Below are 25,177 nucleotides of genomic sequence, written 5' to 3'. Positions count from 1 at the left end.
ACAACAGACTAAAAGAAAGATTTGCGACTTTTCTTAAGTATTGCCAGACTGCTGTACAGAAGAACTGAGCTGCTTTAGAGTTCCAGCAACGAGAGAGCGTCAGGCAGTCTGTTAGGAAAGATGCCCCGTCCTACTAGGTCGGAATTTGTTTCACACCAAAAAACTAGCGCACTTCTTCATCTGCCAGAGGGCGTAAAAAGGCCTCATGTGGGTCTTCCCTACTTTTCAGGTGTGGGAATCGGCGTGGTCCACGCTGGGTATGAGAGGCGCCTGGCCCATCACCTGGGAGCACACAGCACACCCTCTATCTTGGGGATCATAAACGGGAAAATCTCCTTCTTCCATAACGCGGTTGTCCGTGAGAACCTACGGCAATTCGTAGAGAGTCTTCTTCCGGGGAACTTGGTGGAGAAAGTAAGTACCTGGCTGTGCAGTAGTTGACGGGGTGCCTGGGACTGCTGGCTGCCCTGATCTCTGTGGCCATCTCAGACCAGATTTCGTTTCGAGCAGGCAAGACACATATTAATCGCGGAAACGAAAACATTTCAGTGAAGTCTGTCGGAGACTGAAATTGCAGCAGAAGTAGAGAGAGACGGAGAGAATTTCTCCCTGCCAGTAACCACTGTGAATGAGGGTTTACAGTCGTAGGAACCTGAGCCTAAAATGACAGCAACTATTTTCTAAACAAAAAATTAGACTGCAACATCGGATGAAGGATTTCTTTCTGAATTTGTTCATTTGAAGATAATTTTCTTATGAGAGCATTCAAATTAAGTTATATCTGATTATATATTTAATGATCTATAGAAAACACCAGATTCCATGAAATCGAATGTTATTTTTCAGAACTTTCAAAACATATGGTGATGCAACACTATGACTCAATTTTACAAACAAAAGGTTGAGCTAAAGAAGCTAGGCACAGAGTTCATACTAGTTTATTTTTCTGTTTAAGAAGCATATTTTCCCCAGTAACTTAAGTTAGGGATCACAGGAACTGGTTTCTTGTTTTGCTTTAAGTGACACATTCTTTTAACGGTACCACGGAAAGTGAACATACGGACATCTTCGTTGTATTTCTACCATGTTCGTAGACTGTCCTGCCAGCAGGACTGTCTACAGAAGAAATGTTTGTTGCAGTTAGCTGGAAAGGAGCTTGTCAGAAAGCACTGTAGGCTCCTGAACAGGTTGTCCTGGGAGGTCCTCAGACCTTCATGCAGTAGCCGTTCTATGCCAGACACTGTTGAGGACCCCAAGGGTCTCCCAGTCTAGGGGACAGTTATTTCCATCCGACATGTTAAGAGCCCGACTTGGAGTTGGGAAAGGCTTCCTGGCAGAAATGACCCTAAACGGAGTTTACCAGGTGAGGAGAGGGGAGTAGCGAATGAGTCCCAGGCAGGCAGAGGTCTGGGACCTGAAGCAGCCTGCTCTTCATGGCTGAGTGGGAGGTGACAAGGTTAGAGCGGTTCACAGGAATCTCGCTGCGAGGGCCTCAGAGGGCCTCACGCCCCATTAAGGAAGTTAGTTGGGCCGTGGCCTGCAGGTGATGGAGCCATTGAAGGAAGTTGAGCAACAGGGTGAAATGATCAGATTGAGGTTTTATATGGATCACTCTGGAAGCGGAGTAGAAGGATAAATTTTTGAACTACTATGAAAAATTTCTAGATAGAAATTTAATTATTCATGTTTTTAATTTGTTCTCTCAATAGAATTATTTTAAGGTATAAACAGGGAAACAAAAAAAACACCATTCAGGTGTCAGTAAATGAAATTATGTGAGTATAGATGGGGTGGGCCCACTTATTTTTATTTAAGCCATTTAAAAGAGCAATTATTACATTATCTTCTGCATTAGATTAAGGTTAATAGGTTAAGGTTAGTAGATTAAGAAGTGCAGTCTGTAATTAAGCAAGAACCAACTTTGAAAGCCCAGTTTTTTTTATAATATGGTCAGTAATCATTTTAGAAAAGATTATGCTTTCAGTCTATAAGAGTTGGAATGCATGAAAATATGAAATCAATATCTCTGTTCTTTTCAATGATTTTCATTAATGAAGACAAAAGATTTGTTGTGTGCGTTTTTTCTTATTTTTACAAAATAATATTTTACACATATTTGATTTTATTTATCTACTGACTGGATTATAATACAGTTGTTGAAAATTAAATATTTAAATTAACATCCTCTTTTCAATTTAAGGTTACAAATAAAAATTATGTCAAATTCCTCTCTGGCTGGCAGCAGGAGAATAAACCACACGTCCTTCTGTTTGACCAAATGCCTGTTGTACCCCTGCTGTACAAGGTACTGTATGTGCTGGGAAATGTTTTCTCTTATTTTGGTGGAAATAATTTGTAGCCTGGTTGTCCTTTTTATAAGTAAAAGCTTAACCCATGAGAAATGTTTGAAGACCAGAAATTTGCTGTAACCACCGTACATTGAGCACCTAGTGATACTATTTCTCTGCCAGTGCTTTCCACACATATAATGTCATTTAATCTTCAGAAGAGCCCAGTCATACAGGTACTATCCCTATTTTATAGACCGAGATACTGACACTGTTGTGTTACCAGCCCAGGGTCTCCCTGCGGTATGGGGAATATTGATTTCTGATACCCTGTTCCACATTTCCAGCACAACCACGGTGACATGAGATGGCAGAGGACAGTGTCCTGTGTGATCACTGCTATCCTGCGTAATCGGGGGTCAGGTTATTCCTCAAACACTCCCTACCTCCCACCCAGTACAGATCTCAGTGAGATGAATATTTTGTTCTATCTGAAAAAAAGAATTACTTGTGTTTCGCATTGTTGGTGCAGTTTTCATGCACGGAACACCATAGAATTCCTACGGGTACAGGAGTGTAGCAGCCCAGGTGGGGCTGTGCAATACGCTGGCATTCCTCTCTACCCACTGATGGGAACAAGCCACGCTGGATTTGTAATTTGGATGCTGTGCTATCGACTTCATTTCCTCCTCCCTACTATGCCCTAACAGTTGACCGCTTTTGCATACAAAGATTATTTGTCATTCGGATACGTCTGTGTGAGTTTGAGAGGGGCGGAAGAGATGACGAGGCAGTTCAACGTCAATGTCTATGCCCCCACCATGCTGGTCTTTAAAGAACACGTCAACAAGCCTGCAGATGCTATCCAGGTACGTGAGGTCGCCCGGTTTCAAGATTGTCCTCACGCGTTATCTTGGGCCTTCATGTAAATACTACACAGCACAATGGAGCAGAGCAGGTGAGGAGGAAAAACTAGTTTTTAATTTCTTCCTTCAGAGGCACAGAATTTAAGAACAAGTTTGTTTTTCATCTGATTTGGTACTATTTTGCTTAAAAAATAATCTTTTGACAGAAAGTAGAATGGTGGTTGCCAGGGGCCAGGGGAGGAGGAAAAGGGAGCTAGTGTTTAATGGGTGCATTTTCAGTCTGGGAAGATAAAAAGGTTCTGGAAGTGGATGGTGACGATTGCAGAACAATATGAACGTGACTTAATGCCACAGAATTATACACTTGAAAATGGTTAAAATGATAGATTTCATGTTATGTATATTTTACCACGAAAATAAAATAATAATAATAATAATTTTTACCTCTAAAGTACCCCTGTCGGAAAGTCAATAATCTTATTCTGAAAATAAATTACAAAAATAATTTTGAGTTAAATGTAAAACAGTAATAAAAAGGAATTAAAAAACTGTGAGGACATATGAATGAGTATCTCAAGATAGGAAAGAGCTAAAATCGTTGGGAAAAAATCTTCTTGAAAATCTTAATAACTTGATTACAAGTTTTAAATTTTTATATAAATACTTAAAATTTTTAAGTTAATAAGCTAGGGAAATATTTATAGCTGATATAAAGGAGATTGTTATCTTCAATTTCTAATGAGCTTCTTCTAATCAAAGAGATCAAACCAGAACCTCCGACGAGTGACCACTAAATAGGCACAGATTTTTCTTTTGGGGGTGTTGAAAACATTTTGGAACTAGGTAGAAGTGATGGTTACACAGCGTTGTGAAGGTACTAAATGCCACTGAAGCATACACTTTAAAATGGTTCATTTTACATTATATAAATTTCACCTCAATAAAAAAAAAATTTAAATAAAACGTCCCCCAAAATAGGCTAAGAATATGAACAAAATTCTGAGAAGAGATTCAAGTGACTACTAAAATCTTTTAAAAATTAAATCTTACCAATAAACAGAGAAAAGCAAATTTAACATTTTCTCCTCCCATTAAATTGCTAAAGATTTTCAAAGTAAAAATACTCAGTAGTGTTGAAGATATAGAGAAACAGGCACTCTTTTTTTTTTTTTTTTTTTTTACCTTGCTGGAGGAAGCTTCAGAAGTTTTCAGAAAAGTGATTAGGCGATAACTGCGCAGATTCCTTCAGCAAGAGTACTCCTGAGTCCCCGATGTGTGCCCAGTATAGCTCAGCGTGCGGGATCCAGCCCTGAACAAAGCCAGCCGAAGTCCCCGTCCTGTGTCCTAGTGGGGACGACAGACAATCAGCGTGACATAGTCTGTTGTGTGTTCTGTAGTGATAAATGCTAAGGAGAAAAATAAAGCAGGAAAGAGAAATGTGGAGTGTTGGGGGGGAAGGTTCACATTTTTAAGGTGAAGGGGCCGAGAAGGGACTCATTAAGGTGATGCTTGAATAGAGAGCTGAGGGAGATGAGATTACTTTTTAGAAATCCTTCCTAAGGGAATAGGGATTCAGACAAAGAACTACATACAGAGATGCTAACTGTCATTCATAATAGCAAAAATGCAGGGAAATATAAATATCCAACAGTAGGGTAATTATTGGTACATCCTGAACAGGGACTATCTGTATAGCCATTTAAAATGGCAATCCAGGAATACTTAAATGATGTGGATAATTTTCATAATAAGGTGAAAGAGCAAGCAGTATGCAAAATCGTATATGCAGCGTAAGCAGTGATCTCAATTTTATAACATGAATGTGTGTGCACACGTGCGTGCATGTGTACACGTAGGAAAAAACTGGAAATAAATACATCAAAACAGTGGTTATCGCTTGATGGCAAAATTATATATTATTTAAAATCCCTATAATGAACATGTATTCTTTTACACATTAATGTTAGTTTTTTAAAATCAGCAATGATCCTTTGACTCACCTTCTCTTAAAGGAGGCATGAAAAATTCTATAAAGTCCTTTACTTCAGTCAATAAATTTATTGCCTGCCTACTGTATAGTAAATACAGAGCCAGCTCCGACATCTAGAGTTAGTCTCCATCCCCAAGCAACTCAAAGTCAGGGGAGGAAAGAGACCTAAAGGCGATTTCTCTCCACCATTATAGGTGTCTCACTTAGATGTAGGGTAAACTCTGGGTACCATGCGAACGTGGACAGATACCTGAGACTAGGGAGATAAGGGAAAGACATTGCATGTGGCAGAACAAAAAGGAGAAGGTAGATAGTAAGGAAAGAAAAGCAGGTTTAGGAAGAAGGTAACTGATTCAGTTATGGACATACTGAATCAGAACTGCCTATCGGAGATCTAAGGGGAGATGTCCATCAACCAGTGGCATACAGGGACCTAGATCTTAGGAAAGGCGAGTGCGCTGGGATAGAGATTTGTGGATCATCAATGGATGATTAGATGTTCTGGGAAGATCTCCCAGGCATCATATGTAAAGTGAGGCATGAAGTGAGCCAAGGACAAAACTGGACAACCACCAGGAAATAAAAGAGAGGGTGCCTGATGGTGACAACTTGCTGAGAAGGAGTCAGGAAGAAAACAAGTGCCAGTAGAGGAAGAAAGAAAAGAAATCTCAATCCAAGGTTAATCCATGAAGATTGCCTAAATTGCTCTTTACTAATAGCTTATACCGTTGAGAATTGTTATTTATTCCCTAGGGAACTCAGATATATTTACGAAATTATTGGTACAGTGGATGCTTTACCAGTGTGTTCTCTATGGATGTAAAAATGCATGCTTAACAGAAACCAAGTGCTCCAAATGGCAGGTGGCTTAGTTAACATAGAAGCACGGGTCGCTTCATGTAGCTCTGGTTAATTTGTTTTCATGTGCTACACAGTATTTATGGCTACATTATCATTTGCTTTTTCATTCTTCTGCTGATGGATTTCGGTGCCCTGCACATCACACGTGTCTCAGCGCACCCGAGCACAAGTATCTCTAGGACAGCAGTTTTCAGAATGTGGTTCACAGACCCTTAGGGGGTCCCAAGGCCTTTTAATGGAGCCTGAGAGATCAAAACTGTCTTCATAATAACACTAAGACATAATTTGTCCTAGCAACTCTGGGTAAATCTACCAAGTGTGAACCCAGGCACAGGCCCCAGACCACCAGTGCCCACATTCTTCACTCCAAGCCCCTGTCATAAAAACAAACAACATTTGTGTTACTTTATAGCCTTGATAAAACAGAAGTATTAACTTTATTCAAAAATAAATTGATCCTTGAGTCCACATCTTTCAATATTCTTAAAATTCCGTGTGACAGAATGGGAAGGGTGCATAAAGCGGTCTACTTCATGCCAAAGCACAAAGGTTGCCCTGAAAACAAGCATCTGTGTGATTGTGAGATTTGAACTAGAAGGAATTTTTCTATTTCATCTAAATTTTACAATTTAAATAACTCTTTTTTAACTTTTGCAAAGGGATAGTGCTTCCTCCTTGTCATCCTTGATGGCGGTTATTTGTGCCTTCTCTTGTTTTCATGATCCGTGTTCCCAGAGGTCTGTCAGTTTTAGTAGCTCTCCCAAAGAACCAATTGTGGCTTCGTTAATTCTTTGTTTCTTCTTTTTCTATATTCGTTTGTTTCTTTGATTTCAATTTTTTTTAATCTTTATTATTTCCTTCTTTCTACTTTTATTTTTTGCTGTTTCTTTTTAATTTCTCGATATGGATGCCTAGTTCATTAATTTCTTTTATATTATTTTAACATTTCCCTCCAAGTACTACTTTATCTGCATTCCAGAGTTTTAATAAATAATATTTTCATTAATCATTCAAATTCAGAATGTTTTCTAATATGATATGCTTTCTTCTTAGATCAATAAGGTATTCAGAGTATGTTTAACATGAAAGAATTTTCTGGTTTACATTTCATATTAATTTCTAATTGTGGTCAGAGAACCTGCCATATAATTTCAATCCTTCAAAGTGTATGAAAGTTCATAATAGCAATGTAGTCATCATACAGTTTTGTAGTCCACCTTTTATACTTGGTAACTTTGTTACTTTGGCGTTTATTTTAATTGTTCAGTTTGCTGCAAATCTTAAATGAAAGTAAATTTGCCTAAATTCAAAATGACTGGCTTTTTAAATCTGCCAACATAAAACAGTATACAAAAGTTAACCCGCAGAAAGGCACTTGACTTTCCTTTGGCCTGAAGTAACTACACCATTGCTTTCAGCCCAACGTTGTAGAAATAGACCACATGTCAGTTTGCTCAGACAGATCTTTCTTATTTTATATTTATATTAATTTATATTACTGTAGCCAGGGTCAGCCACATTTTTATTAAACTTGAAAGTAAAGCCCATTTGCAGTGAGAAAACTGAATAAAAATCAACTGTTTCTTGGGTTTTTTTCCAGGCCCGTGGTATGAAGAAACAGGTCATTGATGACTTCATCACCCAAAACAAGTATCTGTTGGCAGCCAGGCTCACCAGCCAGAAGTTGTTCCATGAACTCTGCCCCGTGAAACGGTCTCACCGACAGAGGAAGTAAGTGCTCAAGGCTTTTCTTCTGCTTGTTGCTGCAATAGAGGGGCCATGTCACATTTTACTCAGGACAATTAAACATCTACTCCGTGACAGTCAGAATTTATTCTGTATGTAACAGATATTGACTGATGACTATTATAGTAGTGGAGTGTATTAATCCAGGGTCCCTTAGGGCCAAATTACTGGATGTGCTAGTCTCGCCTGGGCGTCAGAGAAGATCTCCCTAAGGTCTAACACTTTAGCTGAGACCTGAAGAATGAGCAGACTTTAGCCAGGTGTCAGGGAGAGAGGGCTACTTTAAAGATGCACAGAGTACGAGACAGTTACTATTCCAGCTAGAACATTCCCCGCAGAGTAAGTCTTTACAGGTCTTGGAGGGGGTCTTGGAGAAAAGCCAGGGTAACGACTTAACAGTAGGGAAGTGTAGGATACCGAGGAAATGTTAAAATAATTAGTTTGGTCTATGACCATGCTACCCTCAACAAGCCCAATCCCATCTGATCTTGGAAGCCAAGCAGGGTCAGGCCTGGTTAGTACTTGGATAGCAGACCACCTAGGAAGACCAGGTGCTGTAGGCATAAAAAATAAAAAAATAAGGGATTGTAAGCTGACAAGGTCCTTGCAATCTGTGAGGTCAACCAAGGGTTGGCCTAAAAAATAAAAATAAATAAAATAATTAGCCTGGAATAGGAAGGCCAAGGCATACTTAATCATACAGAGTATCTAAAAAGTCTGGAATAAAGGGAAAAAGTCTGTTATACCTTTTTAAGATTAATGAATCAGTGGCTTTAAATTTAGGGGGGCTGTTTCACCTGCAAAAGGTATCTAGATATGGAAAGAAAAGATATTGGTTATATTTAATATTTTTAAATTTCCCTATATTTCTAGACTTTTCAGATTCCTTTATAGGCTAAGAAAGAAGAAAGAATTTATTAGATGAAAAGAAGAATATCTTGGACTTCAAGGATTGTTATTTACACAGCCTTCAAAAAATATCCCAAATCCACATCCTTTTGCTTTTTTACCACTGCCGGCCTGGAGCAGGCCACCGGCATCGCGCGTCGGGACCCCCCCGTTAACCTTCTAACCGGTGTCTGCTTCCGTTCCGTTCTCATACCTTCCCGTCAATTCTCCACACATCAGCCAGGACTTTTCTAAAACCGTGAATTGTGTCAAGTCACTCTCCATCCTGGGGTCTTTGCCCTCGCAGTTCTGTCTGCCTGAAGTGCTCCGACCCTTTTGGCACATTTCATTCAAGGCTCTGCTCAAACTTTTACCTTCTCAGGTGAGCAACCTGTCTGATGGTCTGATGGTATGACTCCCGCCCCACCGAGGACTCTCTCTCCTTTTCTTTATTTCTTCATGACACTTGTCACTATTTGTCATGCTCTATTTATTTATTGTCTGCCTTCCCCACTGGAAGATAAGCTCCACAAGGGTGAAAACATTGTCTGTCTTACCCAGCATATAGTAAGTGCTCAATAAATATTTGGGTGCGTGAGTGAACGAGTGATTAGCTAAACTTTCCATTGGAACCATTGCAAAGGAGCCCTCAGCATGAGGCTCAGTGGCCTCTGGCCTGCAAGAAAGTTGACCAGCCCAGCCCGTGCCGGGAGAACTAGAACACATGGCTTCTGAAAGGCCCTTCTGCACCAAGGATTCAGTGACCATTGCCTTAAACGAAATTCCTAAGTGTGGTAAAGTTTGGTTTGGGAAAAACACCACCAGTCTGGGAGAGAAGCGAGTCATTAGCGACTTGCACATCTTGTCTCACTGGACGTTGAACATAAGTTGTCAGCAGTGAAGCGTATTCGCGTCTCCAAGCTGGTTGCCGCCCCTTCCTCACCTCCACTTGCCATTGCAGGTTCTCATCATGGGCTTATAAGTCTTCTCTTCTGTTGCGGTGCAGGTACTGTGTGGTTTTACTGACTCCCGAGGCCACCAGGTTGAGTAAGCCCTTCGAGGCCTTCCTGTCCTTTGCCCTGGCAAACACACAAGACACAGTGAGGTTCGTGCACGTCTACAGCAACCGGCAGCGGGAGTTTGCCGACACTTTACTTCCAGACAGTGACACATTTCAAGGAAAGTCAGCGGTGAGTCATGTTTCGCTCCCAATCCCAAACTCTTCTCAGCACATGGCACTTGATTCCATTTCCTCCTTCCTCGGGAGTTTTGAATACAGATTCCAGGAAATCCAGAAATCTCCGAAAGCCTGCTCTTAAAACAGTCTTTCACCGTGGCGATTTCACCTCTTAGATTTTCAGCCTTAGGCTTTCCCAGGAAATACCTTTCCTCTGACTAAGGATGAAGGAACGTCAGTCCTCTGCTCCGCTTCTCCCCACGGCAGGTCTAGTCTTGCAGCATCTGGTTTGCAGAGTCTTCCTCAGGCGACCGGTCATGTGCTTGTGAAGTTTCTCCCTCCTTCACGTCTGCCTCCCTCACGTCATCCTGATTGAGCCCTCCTTCCCCCCTCCTTCTGTCATCACTCTCTACAGCATGAAATTCTTCTCCATTTCATCATTTTGGTAATTGTGGAAAATCTCTCTGAGAAACAAAGGCTTCTTTATTATAAAATTGAGTAAGAGGTTGTAGAACAAAGTTTACTGAGAAAAAAGACCTTTATCTTTTAACAGAAGCTTTGGAAATTCATTAAAAATTTGTCAGAAAAATTTAAATTTCTTACAGATGCTTTACGCTCATCCACATTTGTGTTTGAGCGTATCGCTAACTTCACTAGACCCTTTTCTCCATCCTCCCTGAAAAGAAACCAAACAGCAGTTGAACTTACCTTTCTTTTGCGACTTCTCAGGGTTTTTCTCTCCTTTTCTCCCAGGTGTCTATCTTAGAAAGGCGCAACACGGCCGGCAGGGTGGTATATAAAACCCTGGAGGAGCCCTGGGCAGGGAGCGAGAATGATAAATTCACGCTTTTGGGTTATCTCGACCAGCTGCGGAGAGACCCAGCTCTTCTGTCCTCGGAAGCTGTGCTCCCCGACTTGACCGATGAACTTGCCCCCGTAAGCATGTGGCCCAGGAGAGTGGGCACCGGGCAGGGCTGGTGGGCTCCCAGGGCCCGAGCAGCGCTTCAGCGGCAGTGCTGTGCTGGGGGCGAGGACTTCACCGGGGCTCAGGGCTCCCATCCTGACTGTCATCCACTGTCTCTCTCGATAGATTTTTCTCCTTCGGTGGCTCTACTCCGCTTCTGACTACATCTCGGACGGCTGGGACAGCGTGTTTCACAGCAACTGGTAGGAATCTTGCCGGATCGAATTTCTCTAACTCCGTTAGTAGCAGGACCGCTTTTGTCTCTCGAAAAGAGTCTTCTTCAATCTGAGCGTGTACTCCATGTGGGCAGGTGGAAGAACGTTTACACATTTTCAACAACTGCTGCCCTTTTTTCTTTCTGTAACTTCACCTTATTTATATTTGCCGATCAACCCTTTCCTGCTGGTTGGGAAAGAAAGGATCACTCCGGCTGTCCTTCTAGGCAGCGGAGTCTGGGACTGTCCTCTTCATGGGGGCCCGACACACATGGAGTCCGGTGTGTGGATGTGCAAGCCAGTCAATGCATTACAAAGAAGGGAGGGGTGCCCGACTCCTACCCCCCATAAGACGTGGGCTCCTGAAGGGCAGAAGCACGTCTCAGTCATGTTTATGGTTCCTGGTGCTCAGCATAGCTCCTGATCAATGACGGGCCTTTCATCAGTGTTTGTGGGTGCATAAAACTGTAGAGTGCCAGTCCTAGGGGAAATTGCAAAAGGTCAACTTTTTCTTCCTACTCCACCCCTCTGAGCCACGTCTGAATTCTTCTGGCCCGGAAAAAAAAAAATCAAAATAAAGGAAATAATTGCACAGACTTCTTAGTCACTGTTAATACCCTCAGCATCAGAACATTCTCCCATGTTCCCAGTTAAATCTTTTGTTATCCGTCTTACTGTTTCCTTCTGCGGGACATAGTAAGCGTGGCCTGTGATACTGAGACACCAAATTAAACGTTTAGAATGAACTATCTATGAATTACAACAGTGAGGGGGACACCTCTGCTTTCCCCACCACCACCCCTCCAAAAAACCTCTATCTGTATGAAATTAGACAGTGTTTATTGTTATGCAGGCTTTTTGGTTCGGGGTTGTTTGGGGGTTTGTTTTTTGAGTTGGAGAGAGGTGACCTACAGTTACTCGCTGACGTGCGGCAGCAGCCCCTGTGGCGCTGAGCGGTCTGTAAGCCGTGAACCTCGTTTCAGGCGGGAAATGATGCCCCTCCTGTCGCTGCTCTTCTCCGCCCTCTTCATCCTCTTCGGCACCGTCATGGTTCAGGCTTTCAGGTAAACGCCTGCGGGGCTTCTCGGCGCTTCCTCAAGGGAGAGCCCCACACCTCCTAGTTGTCGGTCCTCTTTTTTTCTTGTAAAATTCTTTTTTCCTCACTTCAGTGACTCAAATGATGAGCGAGAGTCCAGCCCTCCAGATAAAGAGGACACCCAGGAGAAGGCCGGGAAGACCGAGCCCAGCTTCGCCAGAGAAAACAGCAGGTTTCTCTAACAAAACAGCAGCCCTTCCCCTGAGCAGCAGCCCCGCAGACGGTGTGGTCTCGTAGCGCAGTGTCGGGACATGTGGTAGATAGAAGAACTCTGGTCCGCCGCCTGGTGCGTGAGGTGTGGGTCTAGGGGAGGGTCACCGCTGGCCTCGTTTACTGAGACCCTGAAGGCATTGAGACGCCGGGTCTCCCTCTGCTCCGTCTCATCGGCTTCTGAGTCTCAGACTTAATACTGACGGCAGGAGGCAAAGAAGCGTGTCAGAGATGCTAGATGAGCCAGAAGCAGAGAACAGAACTTCACCAGAACTGCCCGTGTCCTTCATCAGCATTTTCCAGCTGAACGGCAGCATCTGAGAGGCTCTTCGTAGCCCCAGGATCGCGAAGTAGGGACCATCCTGGTCCTGCCAGTGTGTCAGGCTCGAGAATATTAAATACCATATCTCATCGGGTTAGAACATAGCATTTTCTGCTGCTTGTTCCTTGCAATAGTAATGGCATTCTCCTATCCTGATAACATCTTCACTTCTCGATATTTCTCCACAGCAAGTTTCCCAAAAAAGGCTTCGTGGAGGTAACCGAACTCACAGATGTAACGTACACCAGCAACTTGGTACGCCTGAGGCCAGGCCACATGAATGTCGTCCTCATCCTGTCGAATTCCACCAAGACCAGCCTGCTACAGAAATTCGCTTTGGAGGTCTACACATTCACCGGGTAGGCTGGGTATGCGCGAGAGAGGGGTAGAGAAAGGGCCAGAGCATGCGCGTTTGCAAAGGAGAGGACTAGAGAATCCATCCTTTCCTCTTTGACCGCGAGGGGCTTTCATCCGTGCAGCAGACGTTGGCTGTGACCTTTCTAACCCAAGAGGCTGTGCCATCATGAGGGGACCTTTTCTCCCTGCTCGACTTCATGTCCTGTTGGTGCTTCTTCCCTGAGCCCTTTCAGAAAACTATTCTGTAGCCCTCGCTATTGTCCTGTAGCTGGATCCCGAGAGTGATGTAAGTGACACCCAGCGGGGGACCGGGGAACGGATGAGTGGAGCATTGCTGCTGTCCTAGCAGGCCTCCAGCTGCCACAGAAATCCTCCCGTTTTCTGTATTCTGGCCCCATCTGACCTGAAGCCTTTTCCTGTAATTTGAAGTCTGGCTGAGGTATTCTTGTTCCCATATTTGAAATGTGTCAGGAAATACTCTAAATCCTCATTCTCTTCTTCCTACAGGAGCAGCTGCCTACACTTCTCCTTCCTGAGTCTAGATAAACACAGAGAATGGCTTGAATACTTATTAGAATTCGCTCAAGATGCAGCTCCGATCCCAAACCAGTATGACAAGCATTTCATGGAACGTGACTATACTGGTTATGTACTGGCTCTGAATGGCCACAAGAAATACTTCTGCCTCTTTAAGCCCCAAAAAACAGTGGAAGAAGAGGAGGCCATGGGGGCATGTGGTGGTCTTGACTCTCCCCTCCATCTGGGTGACTCTCGGGGGAAATCTTCCTGTGGCCTTGGATCCAGGCCCATCAAAGGGAAATTGAGCAAGTTGTCCTTGTGGATGGAACGCCTGTTGGAAGGCTCCTTGCAGAGGTTTTATATTCCCTCTTGGCCTGAGCTAGACTGAGAGGATTTCAAAGAGAGACTTGAACTCTTCAGACTTTTTAGCAGGCCCCTGCAAACAGGTATTTTCAGGACTCAAACAATCACAGCGGACAGTATAGATTTTAGATTATTCTTCTAGAACAGTGGCTAGAAGAATCTTTCCTTTGTCCTGTTCTAACCTAGGAGCGAAAAACACAAGTCGACTTCCGTAGATCAAAATATTTCCTTTGGGTTTTTTTCCTCGTTTGAATGCCACACTATCTACAGCAGACTGCTCGTCCCTCTTCCTTTGTCATGCCCGTCACGCGCTCACAGCACCCTCCCCTGTCCTGTCTCTGCTAGTGGGGAAGCACAGATGCTCACCCCGCAGCGGGACCTGGATGGAATCTCACGAGCCTGGTGCGCTGGCCGCTGGTTGGGTCATTTTCCCTTCCTCCCCGTCCCGGCCCCGCTGGGCTTCAGCCACAGTGCATGCTGTCAGAGTGGAAGGACCCGCAGCAGCTCTCTAGGCCCTGCGTCTGGAAAGAGGCCTCGTTCCAAGCAGTCTTACCTTTGATGGTTTTTCGGGTAGTAAGTGGCTAACGTCGACTTTGGGGGTATCCCCCTTCAGCAGTTTGTCAGCCATTTTTACAGAGTTTTACAAGGATAGAGATGGGTGGAATAGACTGCGTGTGAGTTGAGTGTTCTTCCTAAGGCAAGACAAGGGAGGGCTGGGCGGCGATTGAAGTGACCCCTTTGTGAGCGTCCCACCAGCCGCCTCCCCAGCTCTAAACGTAGCCAGGAGGAACATGCACTGTAATGTACTGTAATGACTTGAGCCATTTACGTGTATGTTTTCAGATGCCTTTCTCCCTCTGTCAGTTTTAGGGTATGAATATTAGGAGCCACGACTTTATTCTCTGAACGTAGAGATAAGCTGCTATAAGCCGGTAGATGGTAAACTGAAGACACATTCTCCCACCTGCCGAGTCAGGCGCGGGGAACCTCTTCACTCCCGTGGTGTCTCTTTAGTAAAATACCAGACGTGTCTTTGTATCAAGGAACCTGACATTTCTCAACAATTGTATTTTGAACACTGTTACCCCAAAAGTGCTGTATCTTCATATCCTCTTTTGTGACAAGTGAACCAAGACTGGTTCTAGACTCCTGTTTTGCAAAGTCTTACTTTGAGCTTCTGGCCTACATTCAACGTCTCCTCTTAACTGTTTCACTCTTAACATACAGCTGCTTCACCAGTAACAGGGTCAGACGTGTCATCAGCTTGCTGAGCCACAGCGTACGGTGGACTCCAGGCTGGATCACACTGGCCAGTTAGAGAACTTACCTTTTCTTTTTCAGAGCAAAACCACCAGTGGAGTTTGGACAGCCTCGGCGAGTTCTCTGGTCAGATATCAAAGGCAGTTTGTAACGTGAAGGGTCAGAATCCGTGATGGAACAAAAGAAGTTATTATTTTCTTTAAACATAATTGTTTTAAACCAAGCCATTTGGATCCTGAACAATTTAAATATTGAGCTCCAGTGGCAAGTGATAAATTATTCAAGCCCAGGAATTCCTATAGTTTTCATGGAATCTGTAGTTTTATGAAAAAAATAAAATCACCACCAGGCTTCATTTTTCCACTTGATCCTCTAAAAGTGGACGCTTACTCCGATCGCCACGTCTCATGGCCCCTGGGCCAGGTAGAAATGATCACAGTCCACAAAATAAAACTTTCTGGGTCTCTTATGGCCAGGTTGCTTATATGAGTATGTTTTGGTTTGGTGGTAGGTTTTTTTAATTTCCAGTACTAATGGGATTCTTGACCTTAATTTCTGAAAACCAAAAACTCAACCAGATTTGTTAATTTAAAATTTTTTATTAAAATAAAAAGCACCTTCAGACAGCTGTACCTTCCATTCATACTAAGAAAGCAAAATGATAACAGGATTGAAAACATTCCCGGCAGATATTTCGGTCAAAAAATTTTTCTGCAGGTCTCTTTGGGGGCTGGTAGATAGGTCTCCCAAGAGGACACTCGGGAGCTTTTATTTTAAAATGAACTTTACCCTTGACCACCCAAGCCTTTCCTCCTGAATGTTGTGTCCATTAATTTGTTCACTTTCATGTCAGACCTTGGAGCCGTTGTCGTGCTCAGCCAGTGCCACCATTTCTCTCGCCGAGGTGTGTAATCACAGGCCTAATTTTAGTTTGAAGTTAAGTTCCTAGTCTTTATGGCCTTTGACTCTCTCTCCTAAACCAGCTAACCCTCCCCCCCTCCGCCCACTTTATTATGTATCTTGAAACTGTGGACATCGATGATTTTAGAGTTAGGTTTTACCGGTTGGTAGAGACTATGCATCATGTTTAGAAGGGGATGAAAACTGGCCTAAAAAAAAAAAAAAAAAACTTTGTAGAATACATGCCTATTTAAAAAATATATTTTTATTGCCAAGGTGTCAGTTGCACAATTTGTCTAACATAGAGGTCAGCAACCCCAGCTAAGCAATCTCAACGAGCAAGCCTGCCCCAACGGCCATTAGGCACCATGGTCTCACTGCCGTCACTTACTGACCATGAAAATTTGGTTGTAGTTTTCAAATAATAGGTTGATAGCCTCCCCCATTCAGTACATAAATGTTTTCCTGGTATAAAGAGAAATGGGATCTGATTTGTGTTTTAAGCGATTTGCTTTGTTTGGGAAATGGGATTAGAAGCAAACACTTGAACTTTTTTTAAAGCAAAATTCTTTAAAAGCTGATGCAAAACATTTTAACTGAACTGTTGCTTACATCCAAATACTTGCCATTGTCCCCTGGAAACAAACGCAGTGTGACAGCTGCTGAATCTATCTGTTCAGTTTGTCAAGAAGAATAATTGTACTTTCGAGACAGATCTGAAAAGGTGAATATTTTGCACTTTTGATACTCTTAGGAACAAATAACTTATTTGGCAAATGGTGTCTTTTTTATGTTGTTTTTGTTTTGTGTTGTGAACAGGCACTGAAGCTGATGTTATTTTTGTTTTAAGAACATTACCGACTGGAAACAGAAATAAACTATTTTAATGTGTGATGATTACGGGTAGCTCCTGCATTGCGAAATGATTTGATCCTGAATTTGCATGGAAGTCAGCACATGCTTAAGATGAGCACGTCCGAAGTGCAGATTTCAGAAACTGCTGTCATGAGGGTGTGTGGACTCGAAGCGTAGACAATGCAGAACTGAGACTTGCAGGCAGCGGGTTAAGGGAGTGTCATTCAAGGCTCTTTAAAGGCCAGCTGGTCTCATCCCGCTTAGGAGACGTTTCCTGTACCTCCTGGGTTTTCAAGTGGGAAGTTTATTAGGATCTGCGCGTTCATTTCTTTCAATTTCGTTTACGTTCACGATGGTCCTAAAACCAAGGTGCAGCCCCGAGCTCCTCACAGGAGGCACTGTATTTAAAAGGAAAATACTACAGAAATATTGAAGGTTTATATAGTATTATTTCATAGTCATTCTTTTTTTCATTCCTCTAATTTTTAGATAGCCTTGAACTAAATTCTTCATCCCCTTCCCCTTTATCCTCCATCATCTTTCATTAAAGGAAAAAGATCAGTGCAGCATAAGTGCTTTTTTTTTTTTTTTAAGTTAATTCAAACTCCTCAGAAATAGCTGTTTGGATTAGACATCTACTGAATGCCCTGATTTTACAGCCATCGGTGACACTTCCAACAGAAAGTTTTATTGGCGTAAATTCTTCGAGGACTCAGACTGCTTGCTCATAAATCCTTCTTGAGAATTTGTCATTGATGCAATCTGACGTTTTACCTTGAAAAGCACAAGGTTCAGATGACTGTCACTTTAGGGAGAGCACACAGCATCTCGAACAGCAGGTTAGCTGCCAGGAGGGCCGTGTTTCCTACAAAGAAGTGAAACCCAACAGTGAAGACCCAAAGTCCCGCCTCCCAATGACCCACAGCCTTCTTCCCTGTGTGCTTCCTTCCTAGGGACCTGTCTATCCTGCTCTTCCTGAGGACTGCCCTGGGGACATGCTCCCCACTCACCCCCCCCCCACCCCGCCATTCTGCTCCAGCAAGCTTCATTTGGAAACAGTATTTTAACATTCAGAGGTTTGGTTTTCTCCGAGAACAGATCTCCCCCGAAAGGAAAACATAATGGTGCGTATTGTGTTTATTATCTACCCTCTGAGGCTAATAGGCCTAAATTTGTAAGGTTTTCTAAATTAGAATTATTGGGATGGTATCTGCTTTGAATAGCTCTCCTAAACCAGCCGACTCCCCGCTTCATTAATATTACTAAGTATTATTTATCCTTTGAGAACTCACTTTTCAATGAAATATCAAAGGATAGAACTGTGCCACCCTATCACTAAACTGCAAGCTGTTTTTCTCTTGCTGATGGATGAGCAAGCTAATAATACTTAGCCACCTCCCAAGGGTTTTGTTAGAGTTCATTAGCTCATGTTTGTAAGGTTTTAATCATAGGTTTATTCTCTTCATTGTAGGCCATACTTCGCAGGTTCCTGAGTTATACAAAAGGACTCATCCATCTGCTACTTATTAACTAGATTAATATCATTTAAGCTATTCACTGCCTATGGATCACTGATTTCTTGCATACTCACCAGAAGGATCGTATGGCGGTGAAACTTCCACAAGGTCACAACCTACCACGTTCAGGCTCTGACAGCCCCGGATGATTTCCAGAGCCTGTCCAAGATCAAGCCACAGTGGTAACCATTTCTAGTGAAAAGCAGCCAGCAGAGGCCTCCGGGGATTTCTCCCAACACGTGGCCACCTTTGACATGGAACTGTTGCTTTCCCTCAGTAAACATTAAACCGTCGGGCACAGTGGCAGGCATCATGGAGACACAAATAACCAGTGCTCGGCCCCTGCTCCTGAGGGCTCGCTCCACAGTGTGATTTGATGATGGTGACAAGGAAACCAATTATTTCAGTGCCAAATTAAGGGCTTCAAGAAAAGCAAGCATAGAATAGTGTAAGCAGATGAAACAGTCGGAAGAGGTGGTGGAAGGCCTCCCCAAGGTGGACATGGCTCAAGAAAGTGACCAAAGAGATAAGCAGGGGAAGGGCAGCCCAGGCAGAGGGAAAGACACATGCGAAAGGCAGCGAGATGGGAGAACCAGTAGTGAGATGTGGCCAGCACATCACACTCAGGGAGAGAGATGGTAGGAAGAGGCGCTTTGTCTGAGTTTTCATTCTGCAGGTGAAGAGCCCAGAAGGACGATAAGCTGAGGGATGAGGACTATGTTTCAGAAAACTGACGAGAACTCAGGATGCCTTTAAAGAGGCGGTCCTGACCATCCTCCTTTCTTAGAGGCTATGGGATAATTAAATAAGCAGTCTCCATTCATTTCCTCACAAATATCTTCGAGTACCTACTACATGCCAGGCACTGTTCTAGGCTCCGAGGAGAGGGTAGTGAACAAAACAAAGGCCCGACCTCCCGGATTTACCTCCTAGTTATAACCTCGCTCCCATTCTGCCTCCCTGCTTTACGCTCAGTGTACCCCGTGGGAGCTGTATTTGGGTATTTCTAAAACTCTTGAACTACCTTGGTAGCTGGTTGATCCAACTGCACACTTCACGCTTTTAAAATTTAACCCCCAAAAGATAAGTTCAGTGTCCTTAAGAAGGGGTCGTACGATATCGTCCCCATGAACCAACTACAGGTGGACTAGAGACAGATCACATAAAGGACAGTGAAATCCCAGATAAATGAGGGCACTTGCTAAAATCAGCCACTTCTCAGTAAGGGGATATTCAAACCTGCAGTCGGCCCTGAGGACAGTATAAAGACTTAAGGGCTCAGTTTTTAAAATCCTACCTTGATTGCCGAAGACTCGCTACAAGAACCAGAAAAGTAGGGAGTTAAAAATCCTCCCTCCCAGGAACGGTCACTGGTGGAGCCTCCTTACCTGACTAGGGGTGAGACCAGCAATTTCAGGGGTCCCTGTCCCTGGGGCATAGGCAGGATCCAAGCCGTCAATATCAAAGCTGATGTAAACAGGTCTGCCTCCCATCTGCTGCCTCACTTCCCCCATCAGAGGGACCAGTGACTTCATCCAGCAGTCTTCAGCCAGGACCACCCGGAAGCCCTGAGGAGGTGGGAATCGAAGAGCGGGGGTGCAAGGCCTCAGCATGGCAGCGTTCCCTATGTGGCAGCCCCAAGCTCAGCTCTTTATGTACACATCACGTTTGACCGCCAGCCTTCACGAGGAAGGAACCGTCATCCCCATTTTGCAGGGGAGGAGGGTAGGAACGGCAGCTGGTAAAGAAGCAGGGAGGAAGCCCACGGTGACCTGTGGAGCTGGGATCAGAGAGAAGCCCGAGTGAGAAACTCAGGACAGATCATGCCAGCACCACCCGAACAGCTCTGTCCAGAGACTGGCCTTTGCACGCTCTAAAAGCAGGGGACTTGGGTCCTTCCTGTTGGGGGTCTTGTCCTACGTATATACCTGGGAGCCACCTGGCCTAGTGAGTATGAGGATGAGAACTAAGAAGGCAGCAGCCAGTCACCTTGGGTTTGAACCTCCTCAGCTCTTTTCCAAGCCAGCAACATCCAGGAGTTGGTTCGTTGCTGCTCGTCTCCCCACCCCAGCGATAAGAGGCCTCCTCTACCCCATCGGCTACCGTCCTTGCTCCTCTCTGCTCCACGTGACCCTCTCGACGCAAAGTCAGCTTTTTGTCCTCATTTTCTGAAGTTGATTATTAAAACCTCTGTTGAATCCATAGCCACCATGGATGGAGTGGACAATCGAGAGAAAGGCACTTTGCGGGCGGGAGACAGAGGGAGGGGCATTGGGTCTGTCACCTGGTTCCGGCTGTAACTGTAGGGATCCAAGGTCATGGACGAGCCCCGGATGCCAATCTGCACTACGCGCTTACAGTCCAAGAGTCCCTCGTCCACGCATCGGCGGAAGGGTGTCCCATGATAGATCTTCTCTCCCAGGGCCTTGTCGGCTGTGTCCATGTGAGCATCCACGTGCAGAAGCCCCACAGGGCCATGCCTGATGACGACAGGGCAGCTCAGAGGCCAGGCTTCCTCATGGGACCTGAGCACAGCCACCCTCCAATCTACCAAACCTTGATGACAGTTCACAGCTAAGGAGGGGAGACCTGGCATCAGTTACCGGCCTTGTGACTGGTTTCTGTCTTCAAATGACTTATTATCTCAGAACAATAAACTCAGAGAAGTCAGGCCCAAAATAGACATGTGCTTTAGCTGCCACCCACTACATATCACCCAGGATTTTCTTCACTTAGAGATGGAGAGAGCCAGGAGGATGACAATGAAGGATAAACTCAGCTGAACTAATCAGAGCCACCCTTTCTCCAGCTGTGGCGCCAAGAAGCTACTTCGACCCAGCTCTCTTGCCATAATCTCCATCAACGCTGCTGGCCACCCAAAAGAAACATACGATCCAAAACCATGCTAGGCAAACAGAGCTTCAAAAAAAAGACTTGTACCCACCCACCCCAAATTAGAATTCTGCCTACACGTCTTTCCAATCTATGAATTCTGGAGCTGCTGCCGCCTTGGCCCATCTGTCTCTTTCCCAAACTAATTAACCAAACTTAGTCAATCCTTGGTAGAGTTCCACTACTAGGAAAGCCAGTTTCTCATTCTGAGGGAAAAAGGGGCCCTTACAGGAAAAACGAGAGCCTCTCTTCAGTAAGTATCATCATCGTGCCTGTCAGTATTTGCGTTTGGCCTTTGAGCAAAACAGAAACAAGCTAACCGGGGTTGTGTATCTCACTAGGGGCTCATCTTCCCCAAACAGAGGCAAATGCTGAGCGTGCATACCAGAGCAGATCTAGGGCAAGGATGGGGGGCGGGGTGCAGAAGTGTTAATAATAAATTGTCTTGGCTTCCAGCTGGTGACTGACAGAGACACCTGGAACCCGACCTTAGTTTTGACCCACAGAAGCAACTCAGTTGGTAATGCCTGTCATCCCCAACAACCTGAGCCAGCAGAGGTCACCTGATGCCACCTAGCAGCAAACAACTTAGCTCCCTAGCTCCCGAATTTTGAAACCTTGCTTGGGCCCAGACCTTTGAGACTCACTTTTTTGCCATGGCTTGCAATATAGGGTAGGTAATTGTGTGATCTCCACCTGCACAGAGGAAAAAGAAGACATCTAGAAAGTGGATGAGATTAGGGGGCCGTGCATTACACAGAGCGATCTTCGATGTGCCCGATTCTGCTACCCTTTCAATTAGACTGAAGAACTATAACCCCAGCTAAAATAAGATCTTATTCAGTGGTGAGGAAATGGGCACCGGATGTTTGCAATTACATTGTCATTTAAAAGAGGAAACTAAATTAACAGCCAACAGGTAAAATACCCCAAACTGTGTTGTCAATAGAACTTTCTGCAATAATAGACATGTTCTATAAATGTACTGGCCAATATGGTGGCCATCAGCCACACGTAGCTATTAAAATGTGGTTCATGCAACTGAGGGACTACATTTTTTATTTAAATCGATAATTATTAATAATTCTTTAAATAATAAGTAATTTTTAATTAATTTTAAATAGCCACATTCGGCTAGTGGCTACCATATTGAACAGCACAGCCTAGAAAAGTCTTGCTATCGACAACCATTAATAACAATAATAGCTAACATTCATTCAAGCTCAAAATATGCCGAGCACAATGCTGGGCGTTTCGTATGCACTTTCATTATATGTTCCTCACACAATATAATATGGTAGGTGTTGCTGTTTTTAATATCCCCATTTTGCAGAGGAGGAAATGAAGCATAAATAGCTAGTGAAAGGTGGAGCTGAGGGTTCAAACCATGCCATTGAGAAACTCCTGACCGCTATGCTCTTCAGGCTAGGCCCTCTACTTTGGAAAAAAACAAATTCGCTATTTAGAAAAAAGGTCTGTATCATTTTGACTCTCTGTGAACCAGAAGAGAAAGACATGCAGTGAGCGGGGGCTGGGGGTGGGGGCTTGGAGGGAAAGCCACCTGATAGGTTGCTATAGACCATGAGGAAGAAACTGCTGTGCAGGTCTCCTCTCGGTCATTCAGACAATGTCCTTGAAATAGTTCGAAAGTCACCCTGAGCCCCTGTTGGCTGCCTTCCCCAGGCCTGGGATCAAGGGCTGTGACAAAGGCGAGGAGGAGGAGGCACTTGCATGATGCAAATTTAAGGGACGCCAAAATGTTTTAAAACTCAAAATCAATACAAAAAAAAAAAAAGTCCATGATAAATTTTAAAGAAAGGACCGGTAACTATGTTCTGAGCCAAATCAGAACCTGAGACAAAAGGGGAAAATCGGTAATAGTTACTGTCGACTTTCTCCGCACCCCTTACATTTCGCGTGGAGGCAAAGCCTCACTCGCCTCACTCTAGTCCATCCCAGTCAGTCCTACTAGTCCAACATTTAAATATCCTCTCCCCAGGGGTTAAAATACATGAATTAATAATGTTCTCTATCCTTCTGTCTCCACAGTCACAGTGGCTTGCCCTGGAGAAGTAGCTGTACTCCGGCCCAGCGTTACTCAACCCCGAGGGCAGAGACCTGCCCTTGCCCTTGCAGATGCCATTACCCAAGGTCAGAGGAATACAGCCAGTGGCTACGATTTTCTGATAGGCCTCTCGAATTAGGCGGCAGCTGTCCTGAAGGTTGTAAAGATTGATGTTGATGTCGCCCAGGTCTGCAACCATAAGGGACTGGAAGGGGAGGGCCCCCGTGCTAGGGTTGACTGTCCGAAGCATCACTGATTCTTCGCGGATCCGTCGGGGTCCAAATCTGGAAGAAGAACCATCCTGTGAGCCATCACTAAAGGCTTAGAGGTCTTGTCTAGGCAGGGCTTCTCAGCCTCCACTGCATTGGTGACATTTGGGGCTGGATGTCATGGGGAGCCATCCTGTGCATTGTAGGATGTTTAGCATCATCCCTGGTCTGTCCCCATTAGATGCCAGTAGCACCCCTTCCCCCAGGTTATGACAACCAAAAATGCCGGACACTACTAAATGTCCCCTGGGGGCAAAATAACCCTGGTTGAGAACCACTGATCCAGGCTACACATAGAAGAGATTAAAGGCACAGATCTAAGAGCTGCCCCCTCAGCCTCCCCCCCATCACCAGTTTACTAAGTGGCCTCAGGTAATCTCTTAAGCTCCTTGAGCCTCAGTTTCCTAATCTGTAAAATAATAGTGATATTTATCTTACCCTGTAGTAAGAATTAAGTGAGGTCATTCACGCAAAGTGCCTTGTGCTTAGTGGACATTTAATAAATGGTGGCATTTATCATTCAGACCAGTAGTTGAATGTAATGTCACTGAGCCGAATCAAGAATAGCCAAAGCTCAACAATTAGGAAAATGAACTTTACTTCCTCCAACTTGATCTTAGGGAAATTGCCTTAATTTGAGCAATTCTTGAGTCAGGTGACATCTAGAGGTTTGGGGGAGGGGTGGCCAGCTTTCTTCCACTCTCAAATGTAATGTCCCCTGTCACTGTATACTGAGGGTCCTCCCAGCCACAATCCCAGCAAGGACTGGGGATCAGGGATTGGAGAAGGCTCAGGCAGCGGAACCCCCTTTCTTTACCAATGGTTGAGCCCTCAGGGCTGCTTAATGAAGAGTGATGCGAATCAACTCTCTCACAAATGAGGGGCGGGGGGAGCTTTGGAGCCAGGCATGAGCTTCCAACCCCACCCCGGGTGAGCAAGGTGCTTACTGGTGTGTCTTCCGTGCCCGCTGGCACTCAAGCTGTCCAGCCATGTGTCCCTGAGTCCTTCAGGCCTTACCTCGCCCCAGGCCGGTTAGAAGTCCCAATGTCCAGGGGCACCCCGACAAAGGCAGCATCCAGCCCCTCCGGAGAGGCCTGCACGGGCAGCCGCATCATGGAGCAGAGGCCCACGGGCCGGGCCACAAACTCAGAGCTGGGGGGCTGGTTCCGGGAGGCGTAGGAGGCCCTACAGCTGGAGCTGCAGCCGGTGTTGCAGAGCCCGGTGGCAGAATGCGCGCCCCCACAGGCCCCTGGGCCCCGGGCGCAGCGGGATGCCATCAGCCGCAGCATGACTCCTATCTGCCAGCCTGCCCAACCTGGCTGGTCCCCGCAGCGGCCAGGGCACATGTGCCAGAGCCCGAGCAGCCCCAGGCTCAAAGGGCAGGGGTGTCCCGGGAATCAAGGGCAGGGGAGGGGCCCCAGGGACACAGCCGCTCTCTGCCTACACCTCCTTGTGGACTTCGGTCTCTGGCTTCTTTGGTTAATAGAACCAGGCCCAGAGCTCCCCACTCACGCCCACTGCACTGTCCAGGTGTGTCTATACCCCGCCACCCCCCTC

The 25,177-nt window shown here is 44.9% G+C and overlaps 2 protein-coding genes, 2 long non-coding RNA genes and 1 pseudogene across 8 annotated transcripts in view; 3 read left to right on the top strand and 2 right to left on the bottom strand.

The window, feature by feature from the left end:
* The window catches only part of DNAJC16 (DnaJ heat shock protein family (Hsp40) member C16), a 32,840-nt gene extending 16,585 nt beyond the window's left edge, over positions 1-16,255 (top strand). For all 3 annotated transcript variants that reach the window (XM_039842137.1, XM_039842138.1, XM_039842139.1), the window contains exons 5-15: positions 230-414; positions 2,201-2,305; positions 2,999-3,157; positions 7,606-7,736; positions 9,646-9,829; positions 10,570-10,752; positions 10,907-10,983; positions 11,979-12,059; positions 12,165-12,263; positions 12,812-12,982; positions 13,488-16,255. In XM_039842137.1, coding sequence (XP_039698071.1) covers positions 230-414; positions 2,201-2,305; positions 2,999-3,157; positions 7,606-7,736; positions 9,646-9,829; positions 10,570-10,752; positions 10,907-10,983; positions 11,979-12,059; positions 12,165-12,263; positions 12,812-12,982; positions 13,488-13,887 — 1,775 coding nt within the window. In that variant the 3' untranslated portion in view covers positions 13,888-16,255. The remainder of the gene's footprint in view (positions 1-229; positions 415-2,200; positions 2,306-2,998; positions 3,158-7,605; positions 7,737-9,645; positions 9,830-10,569; positions 10,753-10,906; positions 10,984-11,978; positions 12,060-12,164; positions 12,264-12,811; positions 12,983-13,487) is intronic.
* Positions 6,415-9,651, bottom strand: LOC120585781 (uncharacterized). Its single transcript, XR_005648509.1, has 2 exons — positions 8,825-9,651; positions 6,415-7,768 (listed from the first exon to the last, which is right to left on the bottom strand). It is a non-coding gene; the product is annotated as an uncharacterized LOC120585781 (long non-coding RNA).
* On the top strand, positions 8,196-8,314 carry LOC120585974 (uncharacterized; annotated as a pseudogene).
* AGMAT (agmatinase (putative)) lies at positions 15,651-25,059 on the bottom strand. Of its 3 annotated transcripts, none has more exons than XM_039842145.1 (8): positions 24,638-25,059; positions 23,433-23,635; positions 21,934-21,982; positions 20,679-20,874; positions 19,783-19,962; positions 18,469-18,553; positions 17,652-17,742; positions 15,651-17,275 (listed from the first exon to the last, which is right to left on the bottom strand). In XM_039842145.1, exons 1-7 carry the CDS (start codon positions 24,964-24,966, stop codon positions 17,669-17,671), a joined length of 1,116 nt encoding a protein of 371 aa, XP_039698079.1. In that variant the 5' UTR covers positions 24,967-25,059; the 3' UTR covers positions 15,651-17,275; positions 17,652-17,668. The 3 variants fall into 3 exon arrangements, with proteins under 3 accessions (XP_039698079.1, XP_039698081.1, XP_039698078.1); XM_039842147.1 differs by having other exon boundaries at positions 15,651-17,160; XM_039842144.1 differs by lacking the exon at positions 15,651-17,275 and having other exon boundaries at positions 17,307-17,742; positions 24,638-25,056.
* On the top strand, positions 17,907-23,665 carry LOC120585782 (uncharacterized). Its single transcript, XR_005648510.1, has 2 exons — positions 17,907-18,001; positions 18,349-23,665. It is a non-coding gene; the product is annotated as an uncharacterized LOC120585782 (long non-coding RNA).
* Positions 25,060-25,177: the final 118 nt, after the last annotated feature.

This window comes from Pteropus medius, unplaced genomic scaffold (genome assembly GCF_902729225.1).
Source record: "Pteropus medius unplaced genomic scaffold, Ma_sr-lr_union100, whole genome shotgun sequence".
Taxonomy (NCBI): Eukaryota; Metazoa; Chordata; class Mammalia; order Chiroptera; family Pteropodidae; genus Pteropus; species Pteropus medius.
Note: the sequence above shows the minus strand (reverse complement) of the source record. Positions and strands in the feature narration are given on the sequence as shown.

Bases quoted from the DNA above. Each gene is read 5' to 3' on its own strand.
- AGMAT (XM_039842145.1), bottom strand. From the start codon at position 24,966: ATGTGCCCTGGCCGCTGCGGGGACCAGCCAGGTTGGGCAGGCTGGCAG. The intron at 23,636-24,637 runs GTAAGGCCTGAA...TTCTTCTTCCAG, and splicing joins TCTAACCGGCCTGGGGCGAG to ATTTGGACCCCGACGGATCC. The intron at 20,875-21,933 runs GTGAGTCTCAAA...TGTCGTCATCAG, and splicing joins TTGCAAGCCATGGCAAAAAA to GCATGGCCCTGTGGGGCTTC.